At 40.2% G+C, this 17,636-nt stretch overlaps 1 protein-coding gene across 1 annotated transcript; it reads left to right on the top strand.

The window, feature by feature from the left end:
* The first annotated feature begins 78 nt into the window (after nt 1-78).
* LOC149075199 (phospholipase A2-like) lies at nt 79-12,115 on the top strand. Its single transcript, XM_089242477.1, has 6 exons — nt 79-213; nt 2,641-2,896; nt 7,921-8,060; nt 9,388-9,547; nt 11,307-11,459; nt 11,810-12,115. Exons 2-6 carry the CDS (start codon nt 2,670-2,672, stop codon nt 11,898-11,900), a joined length of 771 nt encoding a protein of 256 aa, XP_089098603.1. The 5' UTR covers nt 79-213; nt 2,641-2,669; the 3' UTR covers nt 11,901-12,115.
* Nucleotides 12,116-17,636: the final 5,521 nt, after the last annotated feature.

The raw sequence follows: 17,636 nt of genomic DNA, 5'->3' as shown, positions 1-17,636 counted from the left end.
ACGGAAAACTTTTTAAATAATGGTTCTGGAGGTAGAAATGTGTGTGGTTTTCTTTCAGAAATTCAATTTCAATTTTTGTTTGATCGTAGGTGGCGCTTACGTTCGATCATTTCACAGCAGGACGCGTACAGATGCGTTCATTACCTGCCGGAGGCGAATACCTCTCTCGCTTTGGAGCTGGAACATCGTCCATTCCCGTGGTTCTCTGCCCTCGTGAGCAATCTTTTTTGTCTCTTGATTCCAATTTAGTAATTTCATTTCTCGCGTTACTTTGTCATGGATATGCAATTAATGCAATGCTATTACCAAATCAAATGATTTCTAATGTTCCAGGAATACGGTAAAACCCCGATAAATGGTAACTCGCGTTCACGAAAAATTGACCGCTTAAACCTTTCGGACAACATTGTGGGCCAAATCAAACTTTCCACGAAACCCGCGGCCCGCCAAGTCATACCGTGGTGTTCTGTGTTATTAAACAGGGTTCTCCACATTTATTGAACACTTTTTTTTTTTTTTTCTTTACAAATTTTTGAAAAAATTTGAATTTTTCATCAAATTTGAAATTTTTATTCATTATTCAAATAATTCTTCCATGTATTAATCAATTTTTGTTCAATTATTTCTTTTATTAAATCTAAAACTTGTCTCGATAGTTCTAAAATTATTTTTTTTCATTGATTTAATTTTGAAATTTTTCATTGATTTTTGACAAATGATTTCATTTTTTTTTTTTCCATGAATTGCTTTTTAACGTTTTTGAAATTGCTGTTGAAAACTTTTAAAATTATTTCTACGGCAAGTTCTGCAATAAATTATTTCTTTCAGCAATTCCGTGACGTTTTTTAACTAACTATAAATGTTCATCAATCATGAAATTTTTTTTCCAATAACTCCTAAAATTATTTCTTTCAAGATGTTTTTTTTAGTATTTCTGTAAATTCTGTAATTACGAATACCTTTTTTTTGGATGCCGAATTCGGTGTCTCGACACGTGCGGCCTGTGTGAAATCATAGATCTCGAAGCTATTTTGGCTCGGGGTTCCACGAATTCGTTACGACGGCCCTTTTTAATGCGTTAAATGTACAGAGCATTACTATTGAATCTGTCGAGCGTCCCGCGGTTCTAAAACTTGTCTTGCGAACACCGGCGGGTTGACAGTTAATCAAGGGTTTGAAATGTTTACTTTTATTATACGCGGAGAAATTATTTGGCCTTAAAAGAGGGGTCGAACGCATCTGAGGGGGTGTCCGTCCGTTAAGACTGGTTTTACTAGTACAGCAGCAGATTTCGGTAGACTTTAACGAATATTTTTTTTTTTGGAATTGAATCGTTTTTCTACGTGAATTAGCTATTTTCTAAAAATGGTCGGCGGGCCACAGGTTGGGGGACTCCTTTCTTAAACGGAGTGACGACTTCAGCGAAGTGCCGAAAATATGAATTTAAATTGAGATCAACAAAATTTATAGATCGCAAAATAAAAACATTTTTCTGTTTTTGTTACCTTTTTAGAATTTAAGGAGTACTCTCGTGGTTTATACCAGTTATTTTTAATTTAGACTAATCGGAGCAACTGACTTGGGACGCTGTTTTAGATCGCTCAAATGAATATTAAGCGACCCGTGGCACATTTCCAGGCTAATTAAGTGATCTAGAACAGCATCCGATGTCACTTAAGTGATCTGGAAATGTGCCGCGAGCCACTTGGGTGACCTGGGGCACATTCCTAGATTACTTATATGGCCCGCGGTCTTGAAAAGTTTGAGCGCTCTTGAGTTAACCGAAATTAGCGAAGAGTAAACGAGGGCTTATGAACATTATCTATGGTGATTGAACAGCAGTGACCACTTAGTGACGACCAAGAGGTTTCACTATTTCCCAAAGGTTCGATTTCTATCGAGAATCCCGGATGCAGTGAGGGGCGGGGATGGAAACTGCCCCATGCGGTATAATGTATAGGGTGGCAAATTTTAGCTGAAACCAGGTTATAAAATCAAATTTTACATTGGTGGGTGGCGGCGAAATGTTTGCCTCCCCCTCGCAAAATTCTTAATTGCAGTCCGGCTGATTTTTACATGCTCAAATCCTTACCACCTTCCATCAGTTTTTAGATCTGAGCATTATCCCAATACAAGGGCTCCTAATCTTGTTCAGCTGTTAGCCAAGATCAGCTTCGCCATCCATGGAACTGCTTTTTTTTAAAATTGGTGAAACCCACGACGCTAAGTGCACTTTTATAACAAGACAAAGTGGATTTGTACGATTGGAGCTTAGAAGCTCTTGCGAGTCACGACCCATAGCTCAAGAATTCCTGACCAGGCGCGGATGTAGGTTGATGTGTTGGGAGGGGTGATTTATCGTTTAGGTTCGTTGAATGGTCACGTATTTTACGGGACAGATAAATTTTCCTCATTTTTTGTCCTTTCGGAGGGATGATCGACCCCCCTATGGATTCCTGGCTGTAAGCGTATTTATACGACCTATCTCGGAATCCCCTGCAACTCATAGGATGGCCCTTCCCTAAGAGGCTTCTCTGAAGAGTAGTTAGATTCCAACTTTTCAGAGAATAAACTTTTTCTAACGTTTATTTTCTCAAACGTGCAAATTGTCGCTTAATCTCGTTTTAAATCGGTTCCTAGGTTTTTGCCGGACACGTTGAGAAGTGACAATGACGCTCACAGTAATGATGGCAGTGTTCTTGTTTGTCATCGCCAGCAGCAATGTCTCCCACGCCAAAACCATGAGTTCCAAACCAAACATCGCCGACAAGGCCATCCCGTTGCTGAGGTCCAGCGAACTCAGAAAGATGTTCAGTTCAGAAAACAACGGCAGGGGTGGTAAGCGAGTGTTGGCCGTCGAAAATGTCCACTACAAATGCCAGATATTGACAGCATTGTAAGTATCTTCATCTTCCTCAAAATTGCAGGGCACTACTCTGACGTAATGTGGGACCACGTGGGATATGAAATTGATTGACGGGGATTCGAGAATCGGAATTCGTAAGAGTAGTGTGAGGGTTCTTAGTCATTCAGCGACCCAGTGCTGGAACGATTTTGCAGCCCCCTGTAATGTTACTGCTAAAGCTAGAAATCTGCCAATTCGCGAACTGTCCGGTCCAGTTGACCCTTGCCAATGTCCAAATTTCAGAGGACTCTGGCCGGCCCCCATGTCAATCCCTATGATTCGGGCCATCGTCAGGAATATTTGTGATAATTAGTCCATTTATAATTATGGTTAGCTTCGGCAACCTTAACGATCACAAAAATCGAAATATTGATATCTTGGGGAACGATGTATAGAGGCCGCTTGTTCGGACATTGGCCGGGTCAACTGGGCCGACGAGTTCACGAACTGGCCAATTTAAAGTTCTCTTTCTAAAGCAGTTATAGTTAATTGTAATAAAATTCAGTTTTACATCCCGGTGCGATCGCACCTGCCTAAATGTGGCCCTGCAATAAGCGTTTCTGTGAGCACTTTTTGTAATCCAGGCCACTTCAGTGTTCTGGGCGGAGCCGCAACTAGATGCTTGGTCACCCGGGGCAAAAGCGCGCATTTTGACGCCCCCTTGTAATGTTGGAGAAGCTTCAGAATGAAATTTGTGCCCCCTCGGGTGCAGCGCACGTAATTTTCTTTTCACCATACTACCGATCAAATTTTAACCATAGAATCCATATCGGAGAGGGGCCCTCACTATTCAATCATTAGCACTGGAAAAGAAATGACCAAACGATACTAATCATTGTGGAACAATCCTTTAGTTCATTTTTACCAAACGAGTCACGTGAAGGGCCACGGGATGTCGCACTAATAGAAATATTACGAAGAAAAACTTGATACATAATGAAATATTACAGCTTCACTTCATCCATAAAATGTTATAAAAATTTCTACATAAAGAATTTATGCATCCCATAAATAAAAGGGTTGTCTGCGGTTGAGATTTAATTTTGGCATCAGGCCCCACTTGTGGCAAGGCTAGTTTCGGTTTCAAATTTACACAAATAGGAGGACATCGATGTCCAACTCGGATCAAGAAAACACGTGACCGTGAGCTTTACCATTCGATCGCGATAGTTTAATATTATGCATGAATATGTTAGGATAATTAAGTTTTCCAACCACATAAAATATCAAGTTACGCGTATTACGGATTCGAGAATCGTTTAGAGCTGGTCCTCGGAGCAGTTGCGTCGGAGCTGGAGTGATCGAGCACCCATGATAATTTGTGGCGCAGGTCCGAGCACTGCGATGGCTGTTTTCTAGAGCGTTGTCACAAAACGGAGCCGCAAATGAGAATTTCGACTATCCACGCTTTATTGTGAAGGTCCCTAAAAGTTCTTGCCGTTAATAAGTCTAGTTAATGCCCGTAGCAAGCGAATGTGGGACCATGTATGTATCGCGGAGCGTTTCTGAACAAAAAAATCTCTTGCAAATTCGACTCGCGACAGCCCATACGGCAACATGAGCACCTATACCGGGGGTCTCTGACGGCTCTCTTTGAACCCTCCGAATCGAACGAATTCGGGTTTTTAGGTGACAAACATTTAATATTTTGTCTATTTCAACTCCGACTCAAGATTTCTCGAATACAGAAAAACCTCTAACGGCCACCTCCGAACAACGGCCGCATTTTTTGGAACAGAAAGAGTCCCATAGACATTACAAGAAACCTCCGAACAACGGCCACTTTCGCCATGGAATCGGGGAAAAATACGTATATCACTGAGAATTTTTAAGCCGATTATTTAAGGGAGTCCTGACCTGAATGAAGCCTACTTCGGCGGTTACGTTGCATCTTGGCAACTCTGCGGCACTTAACGAGCGGGCCAATGTAGTGGCCCGATTTCATTTAAGGGAGTTTTCCCGCTCCTCGAACTTTATTGGGGGGGGGGGGTGGAAGATTATGTATGCTCTTTCTTTCCCTGGGTACAAATGGTAGATGGGTAGGCAGTGGGGAGGAAAAAACTTGAGAGATTATATAAGGGACAACACAGAATGCCTGTTGTCAGCACTCTAATCACTGGAGGGATTAGTCCGATTACTAGAAACCCTTTGTCTATTCGTCACTCCCCACTCCAAGGGATGGTACCGTCTAAAATAATGGTGCCCGCAAATAGGAATAGACATGTAAAGGTTATTAATTTTTTGAGAGGGATGTGTGTGTCAATCTTTTTAACAAGAATGTATGTCAACGCCTATGTCTTCCCCTATCGGATTGGAAGTAGAAGCGCCCTGGAAAAAGATTTAGTCGAAGGTTCAGTATGAAGAATGAACTATTTGGGGGTTGCTGGTACACTGTCTTGGTCATTATCAGTTTTTCTCGCTTGTGTTCTACGTGAACACTGCAAGCCTGAATTTTAGGATGTTTTAATAGTGCTGTAGATCATTAATCAATTCATTCATTAATCAGTTACACAATGCATTGTCATTTCACGTGCTGTATATACATAGATCGCAAATTTTAGTAGTTTTTCTAGCAATAAAACTCCTCTCCCAATAGCGGCCACATTTTCACGGTCCCGTTAGTAGCCGTTGCTGGGAAGTTTTACTGTATTTCCCCCGCCCCCAAGCCAACCGAAATATTTGAAAAATATTTTCGTTAAAAAACCTAATTATACTATTCCAATCAATTTCTTGTTAGTGTAAATGCTTTTTATTCAAAATTTCAGTGGGAGAACTTCCTTACGGTGCGAACATAGTGGCAGCTGGTTTCCGATTCTATAAGTCGTCGCCGTGTTACGGATTGGTAAAAATCTGAATCTGTAGTGCGCAGACTACATGAATCGGAAAATCTGCCGCCACTATGTTTGTATCATTATGTCCCCGACGCGGAAAGATCGATTCCGCTTACGCCCCTGACTAGGGAAACTGATGTCATCAAGATCGGTAATGGACCCAGCTGTCACCAGAAAAACGAATCTGGTATGTGGGGGAACAACCATATATGCATTGAAAAACCGCAGCCATAATAGTGTTCACATCTACAGACTCTCATCGCGTCGTGTCAGACACGGCAAACGTTCTTTTACATAAGATAGATATGAATACGTTTATTTTTTATCGTCGTGGCTGCGTAGGCGCCGACAGACATTTTTGATAAAGAATATTTGCCGTGTCTGACACGAAGCGATGAGTGGAGGTGAATCCACCCTCCATCGGATTTTTTCTATCAAATTTTTAGTCTGAACTTTGATTTCTGACTGCCTTGACATTTACAAACGACAATTTGTCTTCCAGATTCAAAGGCTCGTCAAATTTCATACAACTTTATCAAGTTTTGAAATTTTAATCTCATCGCTGTGATTCGAAAAAATAACCTCGACGACAATCAAAATCTTTAGGGGCAAAATATCTGTTAAATATCACGTCCCGTTTATGCTAATGAACATGCGAAAATGTCGATCCAAGTCTCGATCAAGAAATTGTTTTCGCCTGACCGTACCTTGGGGGTCGATGCGCGTAAAAAAATATGCGAAACTTAGGGCGAAATTCATTTGATACTGCTAATAATTTTTCACGTCTTCGATTTTCCTCGCAGTAGCTTTGACCTGCTCGACTACATACTAAGCAAGTTGTCAATTTTTACCTCAATTTCGAATCGAGATTTCGTGATTCTAGCCACTAAAAAAAAAAGCGGCTGCGATCACCCAAAAAGCGCCAGAAGCAGCCGCCATTTTTTTTAGCCGTAAACAAGTCTATTTGAATGTTATTGAATAAGTGAATGAAAAAAGATCAAGGTTAGCGTTATTTTCTTTATTCGGCTTTTTCTTTTGATGGACGATTGCGAAGCGGTTCGTTTCGAGGACTACTTCCAGCTCGAAAACTATTTTCGGCGAACTAGGTTAAAAGCGTTGAAATATCTCGCGAATAAAGTTGCATTTCCTAAATTGAGAGCATCGGCCACTTACGGAACGCGATTTCGATGGAATTCACTCAATGGAGAACTTTTTAATAAAAATTGCGCTCGAAATGAAGCATTCGACCCTCCGTCGATTGCTATTACAAGTGCAATTAGAGACTCGTGGGCGATCAATCTATGGTGTCAGTCACGTCATTTGCGCACTATAGAGCAGAGGGTGCTGAACTTTTTCGAACGGTGGTTCTCAAACTTACGTCACCCGCTGCTGCTTTGCCCAATTCATGGTTCATCTGCGACTACTCAGAATAATTTACTAGATATTTTCACTTATAAACGAACCACTTCAAAGCTTAAACAGGCCTACAACGGTACAAATATTCAATTATAGTTCTCAGTTCCAGAAATAGATGGCAGCACTATAACAAGCATTACATTAGGCAGGGTGGACACTGGCGCGATACAACATGCACCTCGACACTGATTGGTTAAAAACCTGAAAATTCGTGTTGGATGTCACATCGGAGTTCTCCTTAATTCATACCGAAACGACAAGAAAAGTGTGCAGTGTTCTGTTCTACCCGAACACTGCAAGCCTGAATTTTAGGATGTCATAATAGTGTATCCAAAAACTCTTGACACATGAATGACTATTGAAAAACCTCGGATATTTTCAACACCTATGGAACTAGGCCTCCGCACGAAGCTTGTGACTGACGTCAATGAAAAAGATCATTTCTCTTATTTCCATTGGATATATTGCAAAAAAGCTTCACGAAGACGTCGAGCTTCGTGCAGAGGCCTTGTTCTATAGGCGGTGTTTATTTTCCGTTGATTTCGAAGAGCCCCGGGCGGCTGAACTTGATTATTCGGGTCACTTGAATTCCCCACTTAATCGTGAGACGAGCCCTCAACACAAATGAATACATGGTCCGCCGCACGTCCATTAATCCCGCATATATCCGTCTGACACTCCTCTTCCGCCCCCAGTGATTTCTTCGTCTTTCTACCTCTGCATGTTAATTATTTTAATATGAAAGTAAGTTTCTTGTATTTTTTGAAGGTATACTTATTGGAGATCCAATTTCCGCGAATCTCCGGAGAAGGCTACCATCGGAGTCAGGCTGCACAACCTCCTCAAGGAATGCAACAGCCCAGACTTCAGGGTTTCAGACTTTTTCAATCAGACTGTCATCTTCCCAGGTAAAGATACTATACGCATGGTGAATACAATAAAATTCAGTTACAACGACAGTTTAGAGGGAAGACTGTCGTTATAACGGACTTATCGTTTTAAACGAGTTTGTTTTTTGCCTGTAGAAACATGTAAATGGGGAAATAAATTTACTTTCCTTTCATCTTGAACTACTTTGCCTACAATGGTACAATATTCAATCGTTACACTTCACTTCGGAAATATAGATGGCAGCTATCTCGAGATTAATTGCTTAAGTATGTTTAATGTTGATTTGTATAACAAAAAAAACAAAGTTGACGATGGCAGCCAGAGTTTTTTTTTGCGATTTCACTCGTTTCATTATTTTAAAATTTGGAGGAAATCTGGAGGTTTGTTTCGATCGCTATAAAGTTTTCCTCTTTTTTCGTTCCGTAGCAAAAATCAAGTCTAAAAAAATCGAAGACAAGACTCTCTCGCGCAGTTTTGGCGTAGCTTACGATAGAGAAAACGGGACCTGTTTGCCCTGTGTCCAGTTGTAGATTCCAAGAAAGGGGAGTAGGTGGGAGGATTTTTCCAGAGAAATGACTGTCAAAATCAGGAATCCTGTATCACCTGCCCAACCAACAAACCGGCAGGTTTTTTCCACATCCTATAAAATAGATAAGGATCCACAGGCTGTATTTTTTATCTGTTGGGAGGTACGGATATGGCTTATTTATGAACAAACACGGATGAATAGGGTGAAGATATAAAGAAAATGGCTCTTTCCCGGTTCATTTTATGCATATTTCTTGAAGGAGAAAACGTGCTTTTTCGAGAATTTCCTTTGTTATAGTGAATGTGTTCCGATTTTGATTCATAAATAACTCGCTGTAAGCGAATATTTTTTGTCTTTAACATTAGCTGTTGACAATCACTTGCGAATCACTCGTAATAGCGATATTCTCGTTATAAGCCGTATTCGTTATCACGGACTTTTCCTGCACTGTCCGACAAGGTGTCAGAAAAATCAAATATACAGTGTAAAGATATGTTAAAAAAATACCCGTAATATGATGTCTATAGAGCTTATAAATACAGCAAATAAAAATTATACCAAAATTACAGGGGGTCTCGTGTGCGTACGCAGCGTCAGATTACGGCAGATCATAGGGACTATCATTTTGATGTATGTGACGATATATCCCCCATGGTAACGTATCCAAATGCTCGTCTGATCTCGAAAGCTGATTCTTCGAACCCATTGCGACACCCTGTATTATACTCATCGAAAAACATCGATTTTTTTTTTTTAACGCATCTGGTGTTCATTTCGTTGTTTGAATGCCTGCTAAATTTTTTCTTGTCTTCCAGGCACAAAATGGTGCGGCCAAACGAACATTGCCGACCATTTCGACGACCTCGGAGTATTCAACGAGACTGACAAGTGCTGTCGGGAACACGACTTCTGCGACGACATCATACAGCCCGGCCGAACCAAACACAATCTCATCAATCCTTACAGCACAACCAGGTACATTGTATTGTCTATTTCTTTCGACCACAAGACCGCCTATATGACAATTCTGACAGGGTCAAACTATGATAAGCATTAAGTGAATGAGTTCTTGTGGTGGTGTAACAGTCAAGCTTAACTTCACGAAAGTCTGCGCGAGCATGTATGTAGGTACCGCAAACAATTATAATGAACCCTCGTGAGCAGGAGTTCGCTACCTCCGGCCCGCGGAAAGTGCTCCGGTAGAAAAGTATAAATACACAACAAATTCCTAAGATGACCATATTTCCTTCATAAAAAATACGGGTAATATTCATACGGGATATCACCAATTGTCACAATTGCAAGTTGTTGCTAATTGGAGCCAAAAACAAATTTGTTAAATTCAAGCTAAGCTGCCATTAATCACTAAAATTTTCTGGAAAATCGCCGGTGGTGAGAAATGGCTACTGCCAGTCGCAATGGGTAAAAAATTCACCAAAAAACGAACATCTTTAAGGAATGCGAATAAGTTTGCGTGCATTTGACTAATTAAGGTAGTACTAATATAATTGATAAGTTGTGAAAACAATCTTAATTCTTGCTTTCGAAAATTCAAGTTACCGTTGTTAAAACTGAGGGGAAAGGGGCATTTTACAAAGAAGTTGACGACCAAAAATTATACGAGAACGTCCCGGAAAACACTGGTTATGTAGTCACAAGTTTCTGGTCAGCGAGCGGCAGAAATAGCGCATATCTGGCCCGCCGATTGAAAAGATTGTGCACATTATGATCATGGTCATAAAATGACCATGTTGCGATTTTAATGTTGCCCTTTTCTCTCGTCTAGCAGATTATGCACTTGGATTTCTCGATTAAGGTTTCCATAAAATGCAATCAGGTTTCACGAATGGAAAATGTTCCAATTTTTTTCTTAAATTCAGTTTTAATTAATGGTTGACGAAACTTCATTTAAATAAAAAATTCTTTAAAAGCTGAACGAGGGAAAATGTAAGGCTTGAGCAATCCAGAAGCAGTTTTCGTTCATAGAAAGATTGGTCCAGTATGGTTAAGATTCGCTACGCATTGAAATTGGTAAGCATTGTGCAGCATATTTTAATGTAAACACCTTCCTTACACACGTAGCATCAGCACCTATATGGGTGGATACTGACGTGCCTAGACACGGCAAACGTTCTTTTAACTTAAAATCAATAAACGTAGTCATATATCGTATCGTGGCTGCGCAGGCAGACATTTTTATGTTAACACTTAAACGACCGCTCACGAGATTTCTCGTGACCAGACCGGCAACGAGATTTCTTGAATTTTAATTTTCTATATATGTATAATTTTCTCCAAACGAGAAAATGGCCGGTCTTAGAGTAAGCCTACGGGAAATAATATGCGATCATTTAAGTGTTAAGTCTTTGTCGTGTCTGACACGACACGGTGAGTGTCTGTCTGTAAATGCGAATCCACACCCTATTTATCTAATGACTCGTCTTAATTTTGAGCTAGTCGATAAAGTGTATAGGTTTTTGCATTCTCGGCCACAAAACCACTGTCGATAGGGATAATGGGAATCTTCAAGGTTCGGCGCTCCGATAGGAAGCCATGTATTCAGCCAGTTCTGTTTGGGTAGGCCTACTTGATGGTGTTAGTCTTGTAATAACAATCAAGAGTTCCACCTGAAATGAAACTTTTAGTAAGCTCTAATATTTGTTTCAAATGTCTCTGTACGTGCAGAAACCTGTTGGGTGTATATACGTGGCCTTAATGTATTTGTGTTGTGTAGGCTGAACTGCAGATGCGACGAGGTCCTGAGAAAATGCTTCCAAGAAGTCAACAGCGTTATTTCCAATACTGTCGGGTACATATTCTTTTCGATGCTCCAAACGCAATGCTTCAAACTTGCGCATCCAGCCACTGGTTGTCAACTATGGAGGAGGTAAAATCTGAGACACATGCCATATAATTCAATATCAAATATATATAATGAAAACGTATTTTTTCCGACGTGACTGGATGTTGAGTTTCAGATGAAATCGAACGTTTAATGGCCGTATTCACTGACAGTTTAAGCTACAATCGCAGGTTAAAGGATTAGCGTTTGACACGGATTGTAGTAACACGGATTAAAATCCTCAACCAATCCGTTTGGATCTTGAATCCTTTCACCTGCGATTGCAGTTTAAACTGATGGTAAATACGACCTTAAGGCTGTTCGGTCCAAAAATTATAAAATATTTTTGTGAATCGTGCAACTTTTTCCTAACTTTGAGCTTTTTTGTTTTTCAGAGGATCGGTCCGCTTGTACTGCGTCAAGTATAAACTAGATGAAAGCCAACCCGAGAAATGGCAATGGTTCGATCAGGAGCCCTACTTCTGAACATATTTCGCTTTTTAGATGTTAGTTTTTATTTATTTTATAGTACAAATGACAATTTTACTTGTAAATAAATTTTTATTTCGGAACGAAAATGCACTTATTTTACACCTCATTTAACACTACTGAAATTGAAAATTGATCATAGAAGGCCGAATGCGATTTCGATTATGCAAATTCATTCATCATAACGTGCAGTCGGATTATCGGTTAATAAATCCATAAGTCTGAATTTACAAGACACTTTCGAGAACGAGTGATTTTTTTTTTAGATAAAATCATTTCACTTCAATCGTATCAGTTTCTGAAGTAGTTCTCGAACTTGAAGCTTGACCCCCCCCCTCCCCTTCCATTTTCTCAGTCTCCTACCATAATCAGGACTTGGAAAAATAAGTGAACTGCAATCTGCTTATGAAGATTATTTGATAGAGCGTGAAACCTATGTGTCACTTCTCCGAACAACGACCGAATTTCCAACGAAACGGAATTCATCTTATTGGATTAACATTTGAGGTGAACCTCCGAATAACGGCCACTTCTGTGCATGCAGGCAAAAATGATGCACGTCAAAGACAGCCCAGATTTTAATTCCCGATGTGCACCGGTATAATAAGCGTGGCGTCTTAACGAAAGCGCCCGTACGAGCACCTCAAGGGAAGAAGGGCCTCGCAAAAATGAAATGCGGTTGAAATTTTCGGGAACAAGCAAGCACGTTTCTGTGTACTAAAGGTAGGGTCCATGGTGCTCTTAAGGCGGTCCTGCAAGTCTCTTCACAATATGTGGTTCTCAAGGAGTTGCCAAGTGGGCACGCTAGATATATTTCAGGAAAGAAATTGGCCACTAGTGATATTGTTCAATATATACCTATAGTACAGCCCAGGCTGTTGATTGCTTAGGTCAGCTGTTCTCAACCGGTGCTCCGTGTGAACTCCCAGGGGCTCCAGTAAATTTGAAGAAATATTTTTGAATAAGTCTGTGTATATATATAACTTTTTGATGAGAGAATAAAAATAGGTCTGCGCGCGGGGGCTCCGTGGGTTATATATAGGTAATCACTAATTTGAAACCCTGCCCTAAGTGATGACAAATGGCCGGTTGTATCGGAGTCCAGTCGAAGAATAAATGCGAAAATTTGTTTTTACCCCTTTTCGTGAAATCTTGATAATTTACATTTTTTGAAGCTGAAATAGAAGGCTAGCGATTTCATCGTGCACTTGAATTCCAGAACTTTTACCTAAGAAAACACTTTAATAATTAGCCCCGTCATTAAACTATAACAAAGATTGTCTTTGGTTTGTTTTTCCGAATGAATGCAAAACTTTTCATTTAAAAAAGGATTTTGTAGATAAATGCCAAATTTTTTTGACTTGAACATTATATTTGCGATAACATGCGAAATTTTCGATTTAGAAAGATTTTTTCGCAAAATTTACGTAACTATATATATATATATAACGTTGACCAATAAAGCTGGGTTTACATTAGAAAAGCTCTTAAAAAATTTGAGAAAAACAACCACATTCCTGTTATATTCACACTCGAATGTAACCGATACGCTTATTGGTTGCATTTTTAAGTTTTATAAAACAAATTTTTTTTTTATCGAACTTTTATAGTGTGCTCCCGGCCTAAACTACTCGTTCCTGAAATTTTCCGCCTTGGGCGATAGTCCGCTTAGCCCCGACCTCGTCTTCGTGTCACTATCTTGGTCACTCACATGCTTGTACGTTTTCTTGATCACCCTCTAAGTAATTCCCCGGCTTGGTCCCTCGCTCTGTAGATCACTTTTAATCAATCGCGTAATAGTTTGCAAGCATGTGAATTATAAGTGATCTACAGAGCGAGGGACTATGCCGGTGAATGACCAAAAGTGGCCTGGGGAGGGACCAAGAGACACCCAGGCTCTGTCACACTCGGTAATATAATCGCATTGTCCCTGAGGACTCGGGTGCCTCCGAGGAACTTGACCATTTATTGAGCTTTAACGAGATATACATACAAAAAAAATGTGCAAGCATGCGAGTGACTAAGAGTGACATGAAGACAAGGTCGAGGGCTATAAGCGGACTATAGCCGAAGAAGGAAAATTTGAAGAACAACCGGTTCGTGCCGAGATTACTGTAAAAGTTTTATAAAAGTTATAAAATTTGAAAAATTCAACCATTAAGGTCATCGGAGCATTTGCTCGAATGTAACCTATGAGCTTTATTGGCTGGATTTTACAGTGAACGTCTCAAGTTCCCGAAAAATTTAAATTTGATCGATCATTTGGACACGAGATGCATCTCAACAAAACTTGCAACCCTTTCAAAGTCTATTCACATTGGCTTTATTGAATCTCCAACTCCGAGAGAGATTCGTTTTTTAACATTAAGCTCGTGTGTGTGTCGAGTCACGTAGTATTCTCTCTCCGATGTTATACTACCCCAGTTATATTCTACAAAAGACGAGACTAGAATCACGTCTCGGAGCTTTTCGTTATGGAGGACCGTAACGCCGACTAAATTATGGGCTGGTTTTTTTTATTACTTTTTGAAAACGAGCTGAAAAAGTTTAACGGAGTGTTGTTCCGTCATAACATAATATGTTCCTTGTGATAAGGCACCGACCGAATGATGAAAAGATACTAGATCCTGTTTGTATATATATACACATCGTGTCTCTGACATTGAATCCAATTCTCAGTTGAAGTTATTACTCGATTCATCAGATTTTATTACTTGTTTTCGGGACCAACATGAAAGGAGTCTGTTTTCTGTAATAATGCTGCATCCACGAATACTCGCAATTAATATTGTGGGATATTACTTTACGCTACGGAAAAATTGTCCAGAGAGAAAACGAAACGAATCTTTATGTAAATCAAGGGGTGATCAATCTTTAGGAGCGCGTGGGCCACTTCATACGGGTAGCGGGTCACTTGATTTAGGGCCGTATTCACCGACATCGTTTAAACTGTAGTCACAATTTTTGGATAAGAGATCAACATAGATTGGTTAAAAACCTGGATTTAACAAATCCGTCTCGATCTCTTATCAAAAATTGTGACTACTTTAAACCATGTCAGTGAATACCGCCGTAAGTGATCTAGGACACCACCGCAGGTCACTTAATTCATCTGTAAATGTGCCTCGGGCCTCGTGAGTAGTCTGGAAATGTACCTCTGACCACTTAAATACTCTGGGAACTGACCAGAAGTCATCTAAGTGGTACACGAATGTGCTACTGGTCAATTAAATGATCTGAGAATGTACCGCAAGACACTGAAGTGATCTGTAAATGTGTCGCGAGTCAAAAAAGAGAACTGGAACTGAACCGCGGGTTACTTGAGGGATTTGAAATTGCGCCACGAGTCACTTCAGGGATCTGTTTATCACTAGTCATTGGAGTTGATTTTTACAAAATTAGGTTTGAGGTCACGGACCACATTAAATGACTCCCAGGGCCACAGATGTACATATTCGCGTCGAGAAAAACTCGTGTTATCATTGGACATCTATTTTTTCTGCTTTAGTGTTGATGAAAAACGGGGGGGGGGAAATTATGGGAAAATATTGAATACACTACAATGTACAGTATTTTTGTTATTTATAATAAGGGTTTTAAACCTCTTGGGAATGCCTGGGAAAATTTTCGAGGGTTCCTTGAGCATGAATTTGAAAACAATAATGTAAAACAATAATAATTTGTATTATGTAAACAGTATTTATACATTATAATATATTACTCTAGAAAAGTGTCCGCGGAAAACAAAATGTTAGGAGTCCCTGCAATCAGTGTCGTCGGAGGTGTGGATGCTTGAGCACTCACGTGAATTTGTAGCTCGGGTCCGAGTACCCCCAGAACTGGTTGAGAAATTTCCTACATAAAGTTTAAGATGACAGATTTGAAATACTTCCGACCGTCCCTGTATTACTATACTGCTATGACCGCACATGTACCTCGTTAACGTTCTCCAAAGAATTTCAACGAATTGTAACATAAGTAGTGCATGCTATAAAGTGCCGCGTTGTTGAGCCCTAATAGTGTAAGTTATGTGCGCATGTCTGCGATAGTGCGTATAAAGCCGGGTTTTCCTAGAAGTAGAATTTCACGCTGCGCGCAACATAGAAAACCTGCTCCTAGGAAAACCCAGCTTAAGAGACGGATTTAGTTTAGTTTAGAACCGAGCACGCAAAGGCTCTGTCGCTTTTGCGATATAAGGTCAATGATCGTGGGCATGCCGGAGAAAACTCAAACCGGCAAGCCGGCCGATGAGAGACGGGTTCACACTGGGGCAATACGATAAGTGAGAAAACCGCAACATCGACACGGATTGATTAAAAACGCGGATTTCAGGTTTTCAACCAATCCGCGTCGATATCGCGGATCGTATCCGTCCAATGTGAACCCGGTTTTGTGTGTTCGTGAGATGCTGCCGTCAATCTTCCAATGCATAGGAGTTTTGACTTAGAAATATGGTGAATATGAACTTTTGGGGGGCTATCATCAGAGAACAGCACTTAAAGTTGAACTTTCAGGGGATTTTTAAGATGTCTTTAGGGAGAAAGCGACTTTGAATGTGAAGATGAAAATACCCTGCATCTCATCTTGGTTGAAAAAATTGAACGAAGTGAATTTAATCACTTTACGATAAAGGACGTAATATTGGTACAAACGCCAGTGCAATAAATTGAAACAAGAATTCTCTTTTTTTTCTTTCCTCTCTCCTCAACATCGTGAAGCTTTGTGCAACCCTTATTAAACAAAGTTGTTGTTTTTACCTTCGTTTATTTCTATACACCTATTAGTGGTTTTTCCCCTCGCATATGATGTATACGTATCTTTCTACTATATAAATATAAGAGCGAAAGAGCACAGCTAGGGTGAGGGCAAAAGAGTAATCTATTCCGTACATACTCACTTATCTATTTATCTGTTATACTGTTTTCCTTTCATTTGTTTATTCCCTCCCTTTTTTTCCTCCTTTTTTTTGCTTCTCCTTCTTTTCCTTTTCTGACGTGCGGTTATTTTAGGACAAGGTTACCATATTTATCGCCGATTCATCAAATAGAGATCATCCGATTTTCTTGCCAATAACTTGTAAGCGAAAGGGTTAAAAAAAAGAAGATTCGCTGTCATTTATGTTTTTAACGGCATTATACACTGCTCAAAACAATTAGGGGAGCAAGCAAAAAAGTGAAGAAAACCGTGCGAGACAGCCACGTATTGGCATACAATGGATAGTACACGCGTATCAATGCGCAATACAGAAAAATTACGTAAAACAATTTGGAATTAAGCTTTAATTCTTTGAAAATATGGAAAAAACATGAAAAGATGATTTAGGGCAACAATTTGGTTACATGTAAACGATAAAAAAAAGTACTGTTTAGACATGATGCATGAGTTTTAATAGGGCGTGTGGTCTCCTCGAACAGCTAAGACTGCTGCACACCTGTTTGCCATGGATGCGATGAGGTTATCGATCAGACTTTGGGGAATACTGTTCCACTCCTCAAGAAGTACAATCTGCAAGTCTCGGACAGTAACAGGCGGCCTTGGTCGCGCAGCAATGCGTCGTCCGAGCATGTTCCAAGCATGCTCGATTGGATTCAGGTCAGGAGAGCACGCTGGCCATTCCATACGCTGTATTGTTTCAGCTGCAAGCATGTTCTCCACCAGACGAGCTCTATGCTGTCGGGCATTATCATCCTGTAAAACAAAGGAATCCCCAATGGCTCCAGCGTAAGGGATGAC

The sequence above is a fragment of the Pholcus phalangioides genome, unplaced genomic scaffold (assembly GCF_987345545.1).
Source record: "Pholcus phalangioides strain wild (caught in Gottingen) unplaced genomic scaffold, Ppha-v1.0 ptg000015l_1, whole genome shotgun sequence".
NCBI lineage: Eukaryota > Metazoa > Arthropoda > Arachnida > Araneae > Pholcidae > Pholcus > Pholcus phalangioides.
The sequence above is the reverse complement of the archived record's forward strand: the minus strand, read 5'-3'. Positions and strand labels throughout refer to the sequence as shown.

Excerpts from the sequence above, each read along its gene's own strand:
- LOC149075199 (XM_089242477.1), top strand. The coding sequence starts at position 2,670 with ATGACGCTCACAGTAATGATGGCAGTGTTCTTGTTTGTCATCGCCAGC. Across the intron at positions 2,897-7,920 it reads TGCCAGATATTGACAGCATT|GTATACTTATTGGAGATCCA; the intron begins GTAAGTATCTTC and ends TATTTTTTGAAG. Across the intron at positions 8,061-9,387 it reads TCAGACTGTCATCTTCCCAG|GCACAAAATGGTGCGGCCAA; the intron begins GTAAAGATACTA and ends CTTGTCTTCCAG.